The sequence below is a fragment of the Bos indicus genome, chromosome 26, assembly GCF_029378745.1.
Source record: "Bos indicus isolate NIAB-ARS_2022 breed Sahiwal x Tharparkar chromosome 26, NIAB-ARS_B.indTharparkar_mat_pri_1.0, whole genome shotgun sequence".
NCBI lineage: Eukaryota > Metazoa > Chordata > Mammalia > Artiodactyla > Bovidae > Bos > Bos indicus.
In genome coordinates, this window is record NC_091785.1 from 50,633,447 (window position 1) to 50,650,909 (window position 17,463).

The 17,463-nt window shown below is 57.9% G+C and overlaps 1 protein-coding gene across 3 annotated transcripts in view; it reads left to right on the forward strand.

Moving 5' to 3' along the window:
• Positions 1-17,463, forward strand: part of INPP5A (inositol polyphosphate-5-phosphatase A) — a 145,310-nt gene that overhangs the window by 80,006 nt on the left and 47,841 nt on the right. For all 3 annotated transcript variants that reach the window (XM_070781150.1, XM_070781148.1, XM_070781149.1), the window contains exon 5: positions 16,948-17,011. In XM_070781150.1, the coding sequence (XP_070637251.1) occupies positions 16,948-17,011 (64 nt within the window). The remainder of the gene's footprint in view (positions 1-16,947; positions 17,012-17,463) is intronic.

A 17,463-nucleotide genomic window follows, 5' to 3' on the forward strand; every position in this document is an offset into this window, starting at 1 on the left:
GAAAAAAGGAGAATTGTGTTTCAGAAGCATCAGGCTTTCACGGTGTGTCCCTGGTGCCTTGGTCAGGAAGCTGTGGTGCTCTACCCAAGGTCCAGAAAGCCCGGAACGCAGGGTTTTGAGCAGCCAGCTCCCTGGAAGTGGGAGCAGGGCCCAGACATGGAGTGGGTGCCTGCAGCTGGACCAGGTGTCTGCCAGGCCCTTAGCAGAGGCCGTACCCGGCTCCCTGGGCATGAAGAATGGGTGCCCTTGCCTTCAGCTCTGCAGATGCTGATGTGTGCCCCCCTGTGCCAGGCCCGCCTCTCTGCTCTCAAAGGAGCCCCCAGGTCAGTGGTGAAGGAGCTCCCGGGGGAGAACCATGTACCCTGCGGGAGTAGTCAGCTGGCTGAGTTTCTGAGAGTCTCCAGGAAGGTGAGACTGATGTGCAGAAACACGGAGATGAGGTTTAGACAGTGTGTGAATGAAGCGTGATAAATGTGTCTTAAAGATCTCAATTAACAAAAAAGGAGGCAGTAATGAAGTCCAAGGAAAACAAAGAGCTGTTCAAGACAGGAAAAGGAGTTGTAGTGTAGTGAGCTGTTCTATTGTGAAGAGCATTCTGAAGTTATATGATGTGAAGACTGATTAGTAGTTTAAATAAAAATGTGTTTTTATCCCGAGGATGGGGCTCAGGGATTGTGTGTGTGTGTGTGTGTGTGTGTGTGTGAGTCCGTGTGTCAGGCATGTGAGTGAAGGAAGGTGCTAAAAAGGGATTAAATCCTCGTTTTCCACAGCAGAGAAATCAATAGTTAATATTGAAGACTAGGAAATCAAGAAGTAGCATTGTAAGCTTTAGCAGTATGGAGGTAAATACCAAAAGAAAACAATTAAAAGAAAATAATGGCCTCTGGGGAGTAGAACATTGAAATTATCAGTTCAGTTCAGTTCAGTCGCTCAGTCGTGTCCAACTCTTTGTGACCCCATGAATCACAGCACGCCAGGCCTCCCTGTCTATCACCAAGTCCCGGAGTCCACCCAAACCCATATCCATCGAGTCGGTGATGCCATCCAACCATCTCATCCTCTGCCGTCCCCTTCTCCTCCTGCCCTCAGTCTTTGCCAGCATCAGAGTCTTTTCCAATGAGTCAACCCTTCGCATGAGGTGGCCAAAGTATTGGAGTTTCAGCTTCAACATCAGTCCTTCCAATGAACACCCAGGACTGATCTCCTTTAGAATGGACTGATTGGACCTCCTTGTAGTCCAAGGGGCTCTCAAGAGTCTTCTCCAACACCACAGTGCAAAAGCATCAATTCTTCTGGCGCTCAGCTCTTTATAGTCCAACTCTCACATCCATACATGACCACTGGAAAAATCACAGCCTTGACTAGACGGACCTTTGTTGGCAAAGTGATGTCTCTGGTTTTTAATATGCTATCTTGATTGGTCATAACTTTCCTTCCAAGGAGTAAGCGTCTTTTAATTTCATGGCTGCAGTCACCATCTGCAGTGATTTTGGAGCCCAGAAAAATAAAGTCAGCCACTGTTTGCACTGTTTCCCCCTCTATTTGCCGTGAAGTGGTGGCACCGGATGCCCTCGTCTCCGTTTTCTGAATTATCAGGGCACTGCTGTTTTTCCATAATAAGCCGTGCAGAACTGTAACTTTTCAGACAAACTTAAAAAAAAAGCAGGAAGAGACTCCCTCCCTTGATGGTGACCTCAGAGAAGACGTGCAGTGGTGGCAGGGAGGTGGCGCACGGGTCTGGGGTGTGGAGGCAGCGGTGAGACGTGGTGGCAGGTGGGGCTGTGTGTTGGCTCGGGAAGGCAGCGGTGGGCAGTGGAGGTGGCACGTGGGTCTCTGTGCCCTGGTGCAGGGAGAAGGCCTGCGGCGGCAGCCGGCAGGTCGTCCCGGCTCTCTGAGCACAGGCTGATTGTAAGAGACTGCAGGGAGGGAGGAGGCTGGGGTCCTGGAGATTCCTCAGCATCAGGAATGGGATTTGCTTGTGAATGTGAATTTGAACAGTTTTGGGGAAGAGGTGAGGCTGCCAGAAGGGCAGAGAAGGGACAGATGGGTTGTGTGGAATGCGAAAGGCATATCACAAGGCTTTGAAGTTCTGGTTGAAGTCAGTGCACAGAGTGGGCCAGAAGTAGGGGCCCACTGTGATTTTATTTTCTCTCTCTGTGCTGTCTTCTCTCTGAGCCCGTGCCACCCAGGGCATGTCCCCTAGCCAACACTATGGAGAAATGGGCTGAACCCAGGAGGTGAAGACAGTGCAGGCTGAGCCTCCTGGGATGAGGCGGCCAGCGTGTGGCCAGTCCTGGAGTACAGCTCACGACCACTGCTACCTACCCCCGCCGCACGCACTTTACTCCAGCTGTCACGCAGCTCCTCCATGTATGCATCAGCCTCTCTGTGCTGTACTTCTGAAGACACAGTCCAGAGCCAAGGGCAAATTGTTTGAGGTTTGAGATCAACTTTACTGAACTGACTGCATTGAATGTAATGGGAACAATGTCTTCTTCAGGGAAAAACAATACAAAATGAAGTGCTTTCGTGAATAGTCACTTTGGATTTGCTAAGAAAGTAAAATCAAAGCGAGTCACTACTTCTGATTTGTTAATGTAAAGTATTTAAAATCTAGTCCTGTAGTTACAGCTTGTAAGCTGTCAATTTGCAAATGACTTAGGTGGAAAATGAATTTAAATGATCTTGCCATTTATAGTAGCATCAAAACATGAAACATTTAACTTAGGCCAAAGAGAGAGCCACTACAACATACTGCTCAGAGAAGCTAAAGAAGATGCGGAGAAGCATACCATGTTCATGGATGGAAAGGCTCAATGTTGTTAAGATTTCGTTTCCCCCTAGATCTATGTAAAGATTCAGTGCAGCACCAGTTAAAATCAGGGCAGCCTCTTTTTCTTATGGAAATTAACAAACTGGTTCCAAAATTTATATGGAAATGTTCAGAACCTAGGATAGCCAAAACAACTTTGAAAATGAACAGAGATTGAGGAGTTACACTGCCTGATTGAGATTTATTATAAATCTGCAGAACTCAGGACAGTGCAGTCTTGCTGTGAAGCCAGAGGAATAGATCATGGACCAGAGAATTTAGAAACAGATCCCCCACTGATTTTTGATGCAGGTATTGGGATAGCTCAGTGGGGAAGACAACCTTTCCCTAAATGATGCTGTAAGCAATGGCTGTGTACAAGGGAGCCTCGACCCTCACTTCGAAACTTGTGAGAATTTAACTCTGAAACTGTAAAACGTCTGTAGGGACATGTAGGAGGAAATCTTAGTGACTTTGGCTTTGGCAAGGGAAAGTCACTCAGTCGTGTCCAGCTCTTTGTGACCCCATGGACTATATAGTCCATGGAATTCTCCAAGCCTTTGGCTTTTGCAAAGATTCCTTAAATATGACACAAAAAGCAAAAAGTATTACTAAAGAAAAAGTTAGCTATTGCGCTTCATCAAAATGAAACATTTGTTCTTCAAAAGATACGAAAATAGTTTACAGCCAAGAGAAAATATTTGCAGAAATCTGTGATTAAGGAATTTATCTCCAGTGCTACATGTAAAGATCCATTACAAACTAGTACTAACCAGACAACTGAATTTCTGGAAGGTCTGAACAAACTCTTCACCAGAGGAAGTACAGGAATGGCACGTGAGCATATGCTCAGCACGTTCCTCAGTGGAGCCAAAGCGAATGGAGAGCACGCTGCTCACTAAGGATCGCAAGTGTCCAGTCTCGGCTACGGTGAAAAGACCGACCATATCCAGTGCTGGGGGGCGCGGGGAAGAGCCGGACCTGTCAGATGTCGCTGGGGAGGGCACGGGGGGCGCGCTGGGAAGCGCCTGAACAGTTAAAAGCTCAGCGACCGTGAGACCTCACCGTCCCACCTCCAGGCGCCCACCTTGGAGAGATGCAGGCGCATGTCCACATGGGGCTGGACACAGGTGTTTGTGGCAGCTTCACCCCCAGGCTGCGGACCACGCAAGCGTCTGCCAGCAAGTCTGCACCAGCTGCGGGACCAGCTAAGCGCCGCCGGCAGAGGCAGGGGAAGAACAGCTGAGACGCGGGAGCGCGGCGGCGTCAGCGTGAGGCCGCCCTCGGAGGCCGCCGTCGCGCTCCGGTCCGTGTCACCCTCTACACGCCGCGCCCACAGTTCGGAGAATGGCAGTTGTCCGTCCATAGCGCTGTGAGCAGTCACGTGGCTAATGGCTGAGAGGCAGTCAAATTTTAAATTACTTAACTGAACAAGAATATTTCCGTTACCAGCTGACTCCACGTAAAAGCCACCAAACGGCTGTGTGTGTCTCATGGTCAAGGAAACCGAACGCTGCACAGGAAGTAATAGCAGAGTGCGCGTAACTCTGTGCGCTGTGCGCTGTGCAGCTCTCGCGAGGATAAAAGTCACCCTTTAGGTTAAGTAAGGCTGTCTGGGTCTTGGGTGTAGCTCTGCTCCAACTCAGTCAAATAGTGTTCACTTTGCTGCGCGTTTTCTCCCGACCTCAGGCGGGCGGACGCGGTCTTCTGGCGTGGAGTCCGCCCTTTTGGTCATCATTTGCAGTGGAGCCATGGTCTGTAGTGGGAGACTTGGCAGCTCCGTGGTGCCAGGAGGGGTCCCCATGGCAATGGGCAGCTGCCGCCATCCCCACGAGCAGATCTCGCCCCACCCCCGCCAGCCGTGCATCGCCCCCCCACCCCCCACCGCGCATTCACCCCTACTCCTGCCCCCGCCGCTCTCCACCCCGACCCCTGCTGCTCGTCCCCCCCAACCCCCACCGTGTATCCCCAGGCGCCCCTGCTCCGTGGCGCTCATGGTGTGCAGGGGGCTCGGTGAGGAGCCCTCTGCCTTCACCTGGATCCCTGGCGGGGGCGGGGGACTATCTCTGCCCCCCACCCCGCAGGCCCCTCCTGCGCCCTCGGCCCGTTCGGCGGGTGAGAGCCGGGCCTGGCCGGGCTGCCGGGCAGTGCGGGGCCGAGCGGTGATCAGTCAGACGCAGACAGGTGTGATGGAGCGTGTGTCAGCCGCGCCTGGAAACAAATGCAGCCCGGGAACGTCCGGTGAACAACTGAAAGATTGTAAAGCTCTTAAGGACTTTGGTGCTTGTTAGTGTTTTCTGACAGGAACTCAGAGAAGCAGGGGCGCAGAGCGGCCCTGCCGACTGGCGTTTACCTCGCCGTCCTCTCAGTCGGCCTGAGTGGGGTGTTCCCCCCACCCCCCCCAGCCCTGAGCTCACCAGCTCCCCCAAACGCTCCCGGGGACCTCTAGGAGCCCCCAACCCGAGTGGACACCTCCTCCGACACTGGCCGCTAGCCGGGAGATGCCAGGAGTTGCAGGGACCTTGGGCTTCAGAGCCCGCTCCCATAGGAAGGCAGGTGCTGGGTGCCATGAAGGCCGTGCCCTGTGGTGCCCGTGGGTTTTAACTCAGTGGGCAGGGGACGTGGCCTTCGCGCTCTGCGTGTCACATCCGTTCTGGATTTGTGTCTGTGGAGCTCGCCTGTCCACATTATGCCACGTCCTGTGTGTGCCAGCGCCATCGGCCAGAGGGCAGGGAACCCTGTGGGATCGCCCGGTGCAGGGGTCCTGACGGGCCCTCCTCTGCAGCGGGCGTGAGGCTCCGACGACCCTCAAACCGGGGTCAGAGCCCACGGCCCTGCCCCCGGGTGGCCGGGTCTCTCCTGCTCCCCTGGGCCGCATTCTGGACAGAACCTCGGAAGACCGGCTGCATGGCTTACCCGGCTTTCAGACAGAAATGGCTACACTTGGCTCTTCATCTTGATATTAATGCTTGGTTGTCAATTTTTACTGCTGATCTGATGGACGGGGCCCAGGGCCGGCCGTCGTCCCCTTGGAGCAGGCCCCCCCCGGGCCTGGGGCCACCGCCCCCCATGTGCACCTCCCCGCCCCCCGTAAGTGGCTCAAGCGGAAAAGTCCCTGCACAGGAGACTCGGTCAGACGGGCTGGCTGTGCTGTGTGCCCAGCTCTCTGGGTCACGGGCGGGTAAAGGTGAGCTGCTTTCTGTTTGTCTAATTTTCTTTCTGTTAATCCCCTCACTCCCACCCACCACTCAGGAAAACAAAGGCTGGACACAGCTGTCCGAACTGGGCCCAGACCAGCCGGGATCGGGCAAGGCCAAGGTTTCTGTGTCGGCCCCCGGGACCTGGGAACGCGTGATCTGATTGTGCTGTGTAAGTGCGGCGGCCAGAGCACGCGGCAGACGCCCCACTGTGACCTGGCCCGGCGGGGCTGCGGCCCCACTGGGCCCAGAGCCCCACTATTCAATAAACGCAGGCCCTTCTTCCAACCATCAAAATTACCGAAAGCATTTTCCGAAGAGAGAGAACAAATCCAATCACATCGTAACTGTTGAACCTCGCTCCGGAGTTAAGTGTATTTGCTAACATGTGGGCCTGGTACAGAACCTCCTCCCAAGTTTCATCTATTATCACAATAATTGAGTTTGTCGCTGGAATTAGATTTATCAAATTGCGTTATCCTCTTCAGAAATTGGGTAGGTAGCCTGGCAGGGCGCGGTGGAGTTAATCCGCTTTGCTGAAGCCCCGGTGGCTCTGCGTGGCGGCCGGCCACGGCTCAGACATCTTCCTGTCACCCTGGACACCGTGTAATTTCTCCTCGATCCCTTGTGCAAATAATGACATTTGAAGCGAGCATTAACAGGCTTAATTACTTTAAAATTGTCATTTTAATTTACACTGATATAGTATTGATCATACAAGCAGAGATTAAGCTGTTCAGTGGAGCGGATGATGGGGAATTAAGCAGTAAAGGGCCCTCCAGGGGCCGCGCACTGCCCAGCGAGTGCGGAAGAGGGATGATGCTGGTCGGTAATGAACTGGCAGCATGCGGGGACATGAATCTCGGGCTCCGGGAGAAGCGGAAATAATGGGGTTTGGGCGGCATTTGCAGGTTATTCATTCGCTGCCATGCACCAATTCTCCGGTGATTCATCCGCCTCACCAACATTTATTTATCCAGCAAATTCCGTGCTCTGACCTTTTGGCTGAGCGCATCGACCAGAAGTTGGAGCGGAGATCTTTCAGGGGTAACTTTTGTGTCTGTTATGCTCGCGTGTGTCTCGGTCCCAGCCCACAGAAGCCTCAGGGTTTGGGGACGCTCTTGTGTCCAGGCCGTGCGGTGATTGACAGCGGGAGGGTGGGCCGGGTAGGTGTCGCTGGCGCCTTTTAGATGAGAGGACCTGGGGGTCTTGCACGTTTCGTGGGAAGTCACAACCCTTTGCCTCCTTCGGGTTCATCTCCCAAGTTCTCCTGCAGTCAGAACGGTCCCCACCACCCATCCAGGCGCTGTAGGGGGAGACAACGTGTAAACGGAGCTGAGACCGCTCCTTCCAGGGGGAGCACGTGGACAGACTCCTCCCGCCCATGTCAGAGCACTTCAAATAGTTTCACCTCAGACCGTTTCCCTCTGAGGAGGTTACGTAATAAAAACTCAGCCTGATTGATTTTATGGCTCAACAGGGAAAAATGGAATTCCCGGCCTCTGTCCTAATGGCTTATTGTAAGCAGCGAGGGCAGGGTTAATCAGAGAGTGATGGGGGCAGGGATACAGACACGGCTCCCACGGCAGGTGGGCTCCGATTCCACGGGGCGTCTCTCCTCAGGGTGACCTCAAAGCTCGCTTTCCAGTTCACTTGTTCCTGCCGGGCTCGCGTGTCCTAACCCCTGGACGGCAGCACTTGCTGGGCTGAGCTGTGTGCTTTCGGCAGAAACGGCCGTGCTGAGGCGTCACCAGCTCTGCTGCCTTCATTGGGCACCTGCTGTTTGCCAGGGTTGTTTTGAAAGTCCTCCCACGATCCCACTCTTCAAGGCTGGGGGCCTGGGGACAGAAAGGCCCAGAGACACTAGTGACCAGACGTGGTGGGCAGTCTGGAGGGTCACAGGCATGGCCCCCAGGGCCCCAGCCTGCGGCCCTCTGTAGCCACGCAGGTGGCCCCCAGGGCCCCAGCCTGAGGCCCTCTGTAGCCACGCAGGTGGATGTTGAGAGGGAACACACACTCGCGTTGTTCTTTCTGAAAAGTGTTTAGTTCATTTGGCTGCACCGGGTCCTGGTTGCACCACGCAGGATCTTCAGCCTGTGCTGCGGCGTGGGGGATCCAGACTCCTGACCGGGGATGGAACCAGGCCCCTGCACTGGGAGCACAGAGTCTTAGTCACTCAACCACCAGGAAAATCACACGTGTCCTGAACCCCGCACTTTCAGACCCGCCAGTGCATCCTTCCAGAGTAGGACAGGCTAGCGACCCAGGCTCATTCTCCACAGGACGCCACCCAAGGACACTCCTTGAACGGGTGGCCGTGCTCCGGCCGCCTGCTGGCCTCTGGCGGGGGTGGGGCGGCCTCTGGCAGGAGTCGGGTGGCCTCTGGCAGGAGTCAGGCATCATGCTCATGGCTGGGACTTGGCGTCCCCCCAGCTTCCCAGCAGGGACCATCAGAGACCCCCACCAGCGCCACTGGCCTTCCCCATTGGCAAACACCGGCTGCTGTTTCCTCTTTCCTGGAAAGATGCTCCTGACCTCGTCTCCTCCGGGTCCTAGGAAAACACGGCTTCTGTTACTGCCCTCCCAAAGGGCACGGAGCTGAGTGTGGCCAGGGCCGCGGCGCCTCCCTGAGCCTCGGTCCCACCCGTGTAGGGGTCGGGGGCCCTTGTGGTCTGGCCCGAGAAGGGGGCAGGGAGGAGGGGCGTGTCTGTCATGTTGTGGCCCCCACCCCATGACGTGGACGCCCCCCGCGTCCGCCTCTGTCTTGGGGTGGGGGCCGGCGGAGGAGCTCCTGCAAGCACCGTGCACACAGGTGGGGCGGGCTCCTGTCCTGGCCGAGCGCCTCCCGGCCAGCGGCACCACGTTGTACCTTGTGAGGCTTGTTCCCCACCCTGGCGGGGCCCCGGGCAGCAATGGGGAGAGCTCTCACCTCTCATCAGGCTAGAGGTCCACTGATCCAGCTCCGCCCGGGGCCAGGGGAGGCAGACCCCGTGACCACCTCCCCAAACAGGAAGAGCCGTCGCAGGAGGTGAGCTCAGGCTTCTGAGCCCACTGTGCCCCTTGGCCCAGAAGACGGCTGAGGAGGAAGCCGGGCCTGAGCCCAGTGTGGCGGGGGACGGTTGGTTCAGGTCGGCCCTGGGCGCGGAAGGCGGAGCAGGCGTTGGCAGCTGGAGGCGCCCTGACCCCCGGAGGTGCGTGGAGGGCCCCGTGTGCCTTCCTGACGCATGCGCAGCCCCTCACAGACCTCCGAGGGCCGGTTGGACCAAGCACCCCTACCAGGGAGGGCCTCTGTGTGCGCGCCCAGTCTCGAGGCTGGAGCCCTCAGAGCAGAAGACACAGAGCGTGGACTGCAGGCGGTGTGTGGGCTGCAGGCGGCCCCAGAAAGCATGAGAGCATCTGGAAGAACGCGGGCGTGGGGCAGAGGTGAGCGCCCGCCGTGTGGTCCCGCTGACGTGGCCGAGGGGACGCCACTTTGAAGAGAAAACAGTGACAGTTTCCCAACAGACGAGGGACAAATATACAAATTCAGGGAGATAAAATCAGCGCCCAGAGAGGTCACAGCAAAACTGAACAGAACCCTGGACCAAGGGGCCCCTTTGAAAGCAGCCGTGGGGAAGACGGGTCCCCGAGAGGGGAAGTGGTGACCGCGATGCTGAGGGCCATACCCCCAGCCACTGCCATGTCTCGAGGGAGAGGCCAGCGGAGAGTCCCGCATGCAGGATGGCGGGTGAAAGCGCCCTGAAAGGAGTCGGCCGCAGCGGGCCAGTCCAAGGGGATGCATGCTGAAGGACGCTCTCCTTGCGGGAGGGAGTGGCCACCAGAAGGAGTCGGCCGCAGCGGGCCAGTCCAAGGGGACGCATGCTGAAGGACGCTCTCCTCTCGGGAAGGAGTGGCCGCCAGAAGGAGTCGGCCGCAGCGGGCCAGTCCAAGGGGCGCATGCTGAAGGACGCTTTCCTTGCGGGAGGGAGTGGCCGCCAGAAGCAAGCGGACACTGCGGGTGGGAAGGCTGGGCAGGGAGCGCAGGCTGGGGAGGGCAGGCGTGGTGGTGCCCCGCAGCGGGGAGACGGCCTGTGGTGCAGACGGAGGCACGAGACCCTCCAGCAGTAGGGGATGGTGGTGCCCCCTGACTGCGGGGGTGAGGAGGGCTGAGGGGCTGGGGCCATAAGCTGTGCCCTCTGCAGGTGTTGCTGTGTTAGCATCTCTGTGGAGTGGGGGTGGCGTTAGGTTATTTGAAGCAAAAGTAGATGGCAGTTTCCCAGTGGGGTTGAAGTTTGAAAATCGGTTAAACCTTCCTCCTCACGTTTACTGCGCAGGCGTCTCGACAGCGCACGCATCCTGTAGACAGCATCGCCCAGTGTTGGTGGCGCTTGAGGCGCGTTTTCCCTTAACCGTCCTCTGTCTGGGATGCGCTTTCTCCAGAACACTCGTTAAGGATGAAATTGTAATTGAAAAGCTAATGATTTTCAGAAGATGAAAGATGAAGTCAGAGCTGCTTTAGCTGCGATGCAAACTCTCTGAGTGATTTAATTGGCATAAAAGTTTATCGATTTGCTTTGCTGATCATTTAGACATGGGGAATACAACAAATCTTATAAAGAAGACTAGTCATTTTAAGTCTGATGTTTTTCTTTGCTTATTATCAAAGCTTTCCGTTTGCAAAGTAATACTGAAAAGAGTATTCGTCCTGCAAAGGACTCTCATCATCTCAAGAGGATGAGATCGTGATGCAGAGTTGAAGGTGGCCTGGGGGTGCTCGCCGAGGGGCCCCGGGTCTGCAGTGTTCCGTCGCCCTGGAGGGAACTCTTGTCTCGTGGACAGGTTTCCTTTCCCACCCGCGGCCGGGCGGGCTGGAACCTGCTAAGTCAGGTGGAGTCAGGAGCCTTTCGCTTCTGAAAGGGAAGGTCCGAGATACTGTGCCGAGCAAAACGCGTGATTCTGCGGGGGGCGGACTGGGCCCTGGACGCGACAGCTGAGGTGTTCCCCGGGTGCCGCGTGGGTCTGGGGAGTCCCGAGTCCCCGGCCTGGGCCACAGGCCGCGAGGAGCCCCTCAAGCCGGAACTTCCTGTATGTCGCCCCTGCCCTCTCAGCTGGGCCCAAGGTCAGCACCCCTTCCCAAGCCCTCAGTGTCCCTGCGCCCTGGAGACTCGGCTCCAGGACACCTCCTGCCCCTCCCTGCCTCTTCCCCACTGTGCCTGACCCCCACTGACCCGTGCGTGTCCCTGAGGGCCACCTGTCACCCCTGCTCCCTGGGCCCTCACCGACCCCTGCCCTTCACCCTGGCTCTGGTTCTCCTGGGAGCGCAGCACCTTGCTGAGGACTCTGCACACGGCGACCACTGCATTTACATCGGGGCCAGACCTCTGTCCTGGACTCCAGGCCTGCCACCCCTGTGAGGCGTCTTGGGGCCATTTCAGCCTCGGCTCGTTTGAAGCTGGACACCTGTGCTCTGAGCTGTCCCCACCTCAGACCATGGTGCCGTCCACTTCCAGCTGCTGGCAGGAGCCCTGGACTCGTTGCCCAGGCCCTGACTGCTCTCAGGACGTCCCAGGGACGGTGCCCCTGCTCAGAAGCTGGCCTCCTGTCCAGAGTCCTGGTCACCGTCCCAGGCCTCACCCCGCCCGCAGGATCTCAGACCGGACTCCTCTCTGCCCGAGGTCACCCCAGTGGTTTCCAGGGCGGATGCCCTGGCAGGGCCATCCTGGCCTGAGGGGGCCTTGCCCAGGTGGACTGAGACCAGTGTCCCTGCAGTTTAGGAACCTGGTGACGTGCTCTCTCCGTGGCCCATGTCTGCAGGGCCTGGTGACATGTCGGCCGCCTTGCCGTGGTGATCAGACATGTCAGCAGCATGTCAGCCTCGCGGGGCCTGAGGGGACAGCGGGGCCGGGCTGTGACAGGGTCAGTGCGCAGTGCATGCTTTATAAAACGCTCTTTAATTCAGCAGCGGAATATCATTAGCTCTGTACGTAGATGAACACAATGGACAGCCAATTTGATTACCTTCTGATGCTGGCCGTCGGGCGGGAGACAAGATGAAATTACACGCAGCCCTGGTGCGGGCGGGCCGCGGGGAGCGGGGCGCGGGGGTCAGCAGGGCCTGGCCGTCACTCCAGGTGCAGCCCAGGGGCTGACCTGGAAAGTCGGTACTTTGTGAACAAGTCAGTTCTCATTTGCGAGAGTCACAGAGCAGCTCTGCGGGGCCGGGAGCCTGTGACGGTGACACCCGTGGGCAGCCTCTCCTGCAGGCCGCCCTCCAGTGACGCAGGCCAGCGTGGGCAGTCAGGCTGCCCCATCCAATTAGGCTGGCCATCGCGAGTTTATTATGCCGGAGAAGATCAATGAAGCTCTGCATTGATTGAAGCAGAAGCCTTGTTTCATTTATTATTGTTTATAATCTAATGAATGTTGCAGTAACTTTGCTTTGATTTATTACTCAATCTGTTAAATTGTTTTAAAACCAGGAGTCTGGGGGCTTCCCCTTGTGCAAGGGAGGGCCGCTCCCCTTGCTGGTGAAGGCGTGTGACCCGTGCGTCGGGCTTGGCTTCTTGGCGCTGCTGTGAGGCCGGGCTTGGCTTGTCCTCTGAGGCCTGCAGCGCGTTGGCTCCGAGCCGTGGACCGGTCTCCTGGGGAGGTGGGGGACACGCCTCTGTGTCTCACTGTCCAGTGATTCTTGCCGCGTGCCAGGCCTTGTGCTGGGGACTCAGAGGTGACCAGGCCCCTCAGGGAGCTCCCTCCCCTCCTGGTAGAGAAGGAAATAAGCACACAGCCAGAGCGGGCAGCACCACAGGAGGGCGGGGCTGTGCGGGGGCTGAAGTCCGGGAGGGCTGCTCAGAGGAGGCAGCGTTTCCACGGGAATGTGCAGCATCAGGGCTCACGTGAGAGGAAGGTGGCAAAACAGGAATGCCCATGGTGGCAGAGCTTGGCCAACCTCAGGCCGGAGGCCAGTGTAGCCAGAGCTTTGTGAGCCGGGGGGCTGTGGTGATGGGGGTGACCGGAGAGTGGGGGACAGGGCCAGGCTTCTGGTGGCCCCACAGCAGACGGGGGAAATGGAGAGGCAGGAGTGCAGGGACTGCAGTGGTGCAGGAGGCAGGGCTCCCCGGGGCCGAGAACGGAGGGTCAGCAGTGCCCAGAGTGGTGGTCACTCGGGGAGGGGCCGTTTAGGGAGGGCGGGGTGGTGGGCACGCCACATCCAGGGAGGACCAGGGTTCCAGCGGGAGAGGGAGAGCGATGCCACCGGGCCCCGAATCCGGGAGGCCGGCCCCTTGGGACGTGCGCACGGGAACTGCGTGTCCCACACCCAAGGCTGACCCCCGGGGGCACCACGCTGGAGCTGGCAGCTGGGAGACGGAGCCTGTGCAGCTGCTCGTGGAGTCAGAGCGGGGCCCCCAGTGAGGGCTGAGAGTGGCGTCCTGCGGGGTCAGGCATCCACGCTGCGGGGAAGCGGAGGGTCCAGGGAAGTCTTGCTCTAACTCCCGGGTGGGCTGTCACAGACCCGGCTCAGCAAAGTCACTGGGTGGCAAGGGTGAGGACCAGTCCAGGAACAGGTGAAGGCCCTGGATGCAGTCCAGCCGCCAGAACCCACGAGTGTGAGCACGTGTGTTGTGATCAAGCCAGCCTGGGGCCAGCAGTGCACGGCTGGCCTGACGTTTTCAACCCTCTTAGAGCAGTGCTCCGCTTTAACCCCCTATAAACCAGACTTGAGTGTGGCTCAAGGCGTGTCGCAGTTACGGGAAGGAAGACTGAGCGCCGTGAAGACGCCATTGCCCCCCGGGCAGGCTGTGTGTGATCTGCACCCCAGCAGGATGTCTGGGTGTAATTTGGCAGCTGTTGGGGAGTTTCACTTGGAAGTACAGAGGGCCAGAAATAATAAAAGCAGTTGTGAAGAAAAGCAAAACGGGGCATTTATCTCTACTACTGAATATGAAGACTTATAAAGCTAAGCTAGGAAAAACTGCTGTTAGACCGACGAGAGGAGTCAAAGCCCAGAGAACAGACCCCTGGAGAGATGGGAGTGTGGCCTTCACGTGAACGACGGGGAACCACATGGATGGAGTAGTGGAATCCACTGGGTGCCTGTGCCCTGCCCACAGATACATCCCTGGCGTGGGAAAAAGCAGCCTTACGCCTCTTCCCTCTCAGCCCGGCCCTGGCCCCCGCTCTCCTGTCGCCCCTCTCGTCACAGGCTCTCTGACCATGCTGGGCTGCAGCCCGAGGATGGCCATGCTCTGCCATTGTGGGCGTTACCTGCTTCGCCAGCCTCTCCTCATGTGAACCTGGATGCTGCTGGTTTCCATGGAAACGCTGCCTCCTCTGAGCAGCCCGGGTATCAGAGGGTGGTGAGACTCGTCGTGGAGTGAGAGAGAACTCTTGGCAAACCAGGAATGGAAGCCTAAAGCCATGAAGGAGGTGTCGGCTTGTTTGACTACCTTAAAGATAAAAGTTTTCATTCGGTGAAAGATACCACAGAAAACCGACAAGGTGAGCCAAGGCACAGGAGATGTTCCTCATCGTGCAGGTAACAGACATGGGGAACGGAAAGTGGACTCAGTGTGAGAGCAAGGCCTTCAAGAGAAACCCACGCGCCCGGTGTGCTAGAAGGAGGCGCTCAGCTGCTCCAGAGTGAGGGCAGCACAGGTGAGACGCCTGCTGGGTCGCCCGCGGGCCTGCAGCCGCAGAGGGCTGCCGGCTGGTCTGCCGGTACCAGGACCGGGCAAGGGGGTGGGCAGCGGGCACCGCTGGCGGTGCCGTGTAGAATCCTGCGTGGAAGGTGCCTACCCACCGTGACCCAGAAACTCCAGCCGCGTGTCACGCACACGCGCCCACTTAATACAGGCGTGCAGGGGTGTGCGTGTCTCTCACGTGTGCTCAGGGACGCCACGCAGTGTTCCCTATAGCATCAGCGCCTGTAGTGAACACCTCGGACACATGTCAGTGTGTGAGAAGACGTGTGTGTCCCTCTTCCCTGTGTCTGGAGGGCAGATTTGCCCCTGTGGCCCTTCCTTGGTCGGTTTGACTCGAGCCTTAGGGGCCGTCTCTTCCCCGGGAAAGCCAGCAATCTGACACGGAGGCGCGGGCGTCACACCGAGATGGTGCGTCCTGGAGCATCCGCTTCGTTTGCCAGCAGAGGCAGTGGGTGCACATCCGAGGGCTGGCCTCTGGGGCTACGTGGCCTCCCACCGCGGGGGGGCGGTGGCTCGCCTGCAGGACCCTTGGCAAACCCGCGCTTCGCGTCTGCTGGACGTCTGCGGACGCATGGCTCCAGTGTGGGGAGCAGCCTCCCCGCCCCCTCTCCCCTACCCTGGGTCAGCGTGTCTGGAGATCAGCTCTTGGTCCTCAGTCTTCAGCCCCCCAAAGGCAGACGAGCGCCCAGATGCGGCCCTGGGTCCCATCAGCAGCCTACTCAGTCGCTGCGGGAGACTGTCTTCGCAGCGTTTGCAGCATCTGCAGACCCTTGAGGGACCTTGAGCTGCCGGGTGGGTGGAACCAGGGGCCCTGGACCACGTCTCCTGCCGCGTTCATCCCTGGTGCTCGCGTGGGAGTCGCACGGACCCGGATCCAGGCTCACGCTGCATCCCTTCAGAGCCCGGCCGCTGGATCCCCGTAGCCTCGGGACGAGTCTGCCCCCGAGGCCGTGCTGCTGCTGTCTGTCAGGGCTCCTGCCCCGTGTCTGAGCCCCGGTGGACACAGCAGCAACTGCTGCATTTCACTAATGGAGAAAATAGGCACTCCTGACAGGTTTATAAATATGTAAAAAGTATTTGCATTGTTTCTAGCAAAGCAGGCAAGGAGTCAATACTCTCCGACAAGACGAGCACTCTGCTGACAGTTGTGGGGTCAGAGGACCCGCGGGCCAGCGCCCGGCCTTGCTCGCTTCCCTTCAGATGGCCTCCCAGCCGCTGACAAACGGGCCCTGAACTGCATGGATGGGGTCGGTCAGGTGTCGGAAAAGTTGGATAGCACTTTGACTTGAAATACTCATTAGAGCTAATTATGGATTTTCTGACTCTATGAGTTACAGTTTCTGTTCCTACATTGGCAATTTATTTTCCATTTATCATGAACTTCTTAATATTATATTAGCTTTATTGCATTCAATGAGGCAATAGTTCAAATATTTGCAATCACATTTATTTACTTAGGCTTTTTCTGAGTGCTTACTTTGCTCACAGAGATGAAAGAATGCCCATTTACAGGCCCGCGTGAGCAGAGCAGCTGTTAGGATTCTCTTCCTGGGGTCCCCGTGCTGCCCGAGTCCGCTTCTTGGAGGGGCCTCGGCTGTCCGAGGTCGGAGCAGAAAGCAGAGGCTGGGCCTCGGGTGTGTGCGTGCAGGGGCCGCAGCTCCCCTCGGGGAGGGTTCAGGGCAGCTGATGACGGCTGGGGTCGGGCGAGCGGCATGTGGGCTGTTTATTCTGTGCCTGCAGAGCCCCAGCCACTGACCACACGCCTGAGTCCCCATCACACACACAGACACACATGTTCACGTGCACTCGCACACCCCAAGTGAAGTTTGCCCCATCACACACACAGACACACACGTTCACGTGCACTCGCACACCCCAAGTGAAGTTTGAATCCCAGGTAAACAAGTGATTTCCGGCTTCGGGTGCCCTGACCCGCCCCGCCCGCCCCGCCCGGGCCTGCACTTGGCCTCCTGAGAGGGGCGCTGGGCCGAGCTGGTCGCCCAGAGCCGCTCCTGGCGCCGGCGGGCGGTTGGTGGTGCTGCTCGTGGCCGGGGGCTCGGGGGCAGGGTGGGCCCCGCAGTGGATGTGGGCAGCGGGGCGGGCGCGGGGGCCTGGCTCGAGGCCGGACCGCAGGTGTCCGGGTCGGGAGGCTCAGCCCGGAGCCATGACTGGCCGCCACGAGCTGGACTCGCCTTCTTGCGCAAAAACTGCTGTAAAATCTTCTCAGGCCGCTCACTTGGTTTCTTTTTTTGCTCTGCAGGCGCTAGGAAGCTTTTACTTTCTTCACGAATCCTTAAAAAACATCTACCAATTTGACTTTAAAGGTAAGACGCCATGCTGTCCTTCATGTCCTCTGGGATTTTCTGTCCTGCTGGACCCTGCCCACTGCCCCGTGGTCTGGCTTCTCCCAGCCCCTTCCGCCCAGTGTCCCTGCGAGAGGACCGCAGGTCCGGTTTGATCAAGGCTTTGCCGCGGTCACTCGGCAGGGACTTGGGAGGACGCCTGCTTTATGTCTTTGAAACCTCGATGGTCAGACCGCCCCGGACAGCTTCCCCTCTGGCCCCGGCCAGCCCACCCCCGGGCCACACCCCTGCCAGCCCTCATGGCTCAGGCTGGGGGCTCTGGTTTTCCTGTAATAAAGAGGAGAAGGGAACGGTTTGTATCTCTGTGCCTGTCAAATGTGAGAAAGTGGGAAAAAAATGAAAAACACAGCCAGACAGCATGTTTCAGGAAAGAGCAGGCGAGAGTGTGTTTGTGGCGGAGCGGACAACGCCGC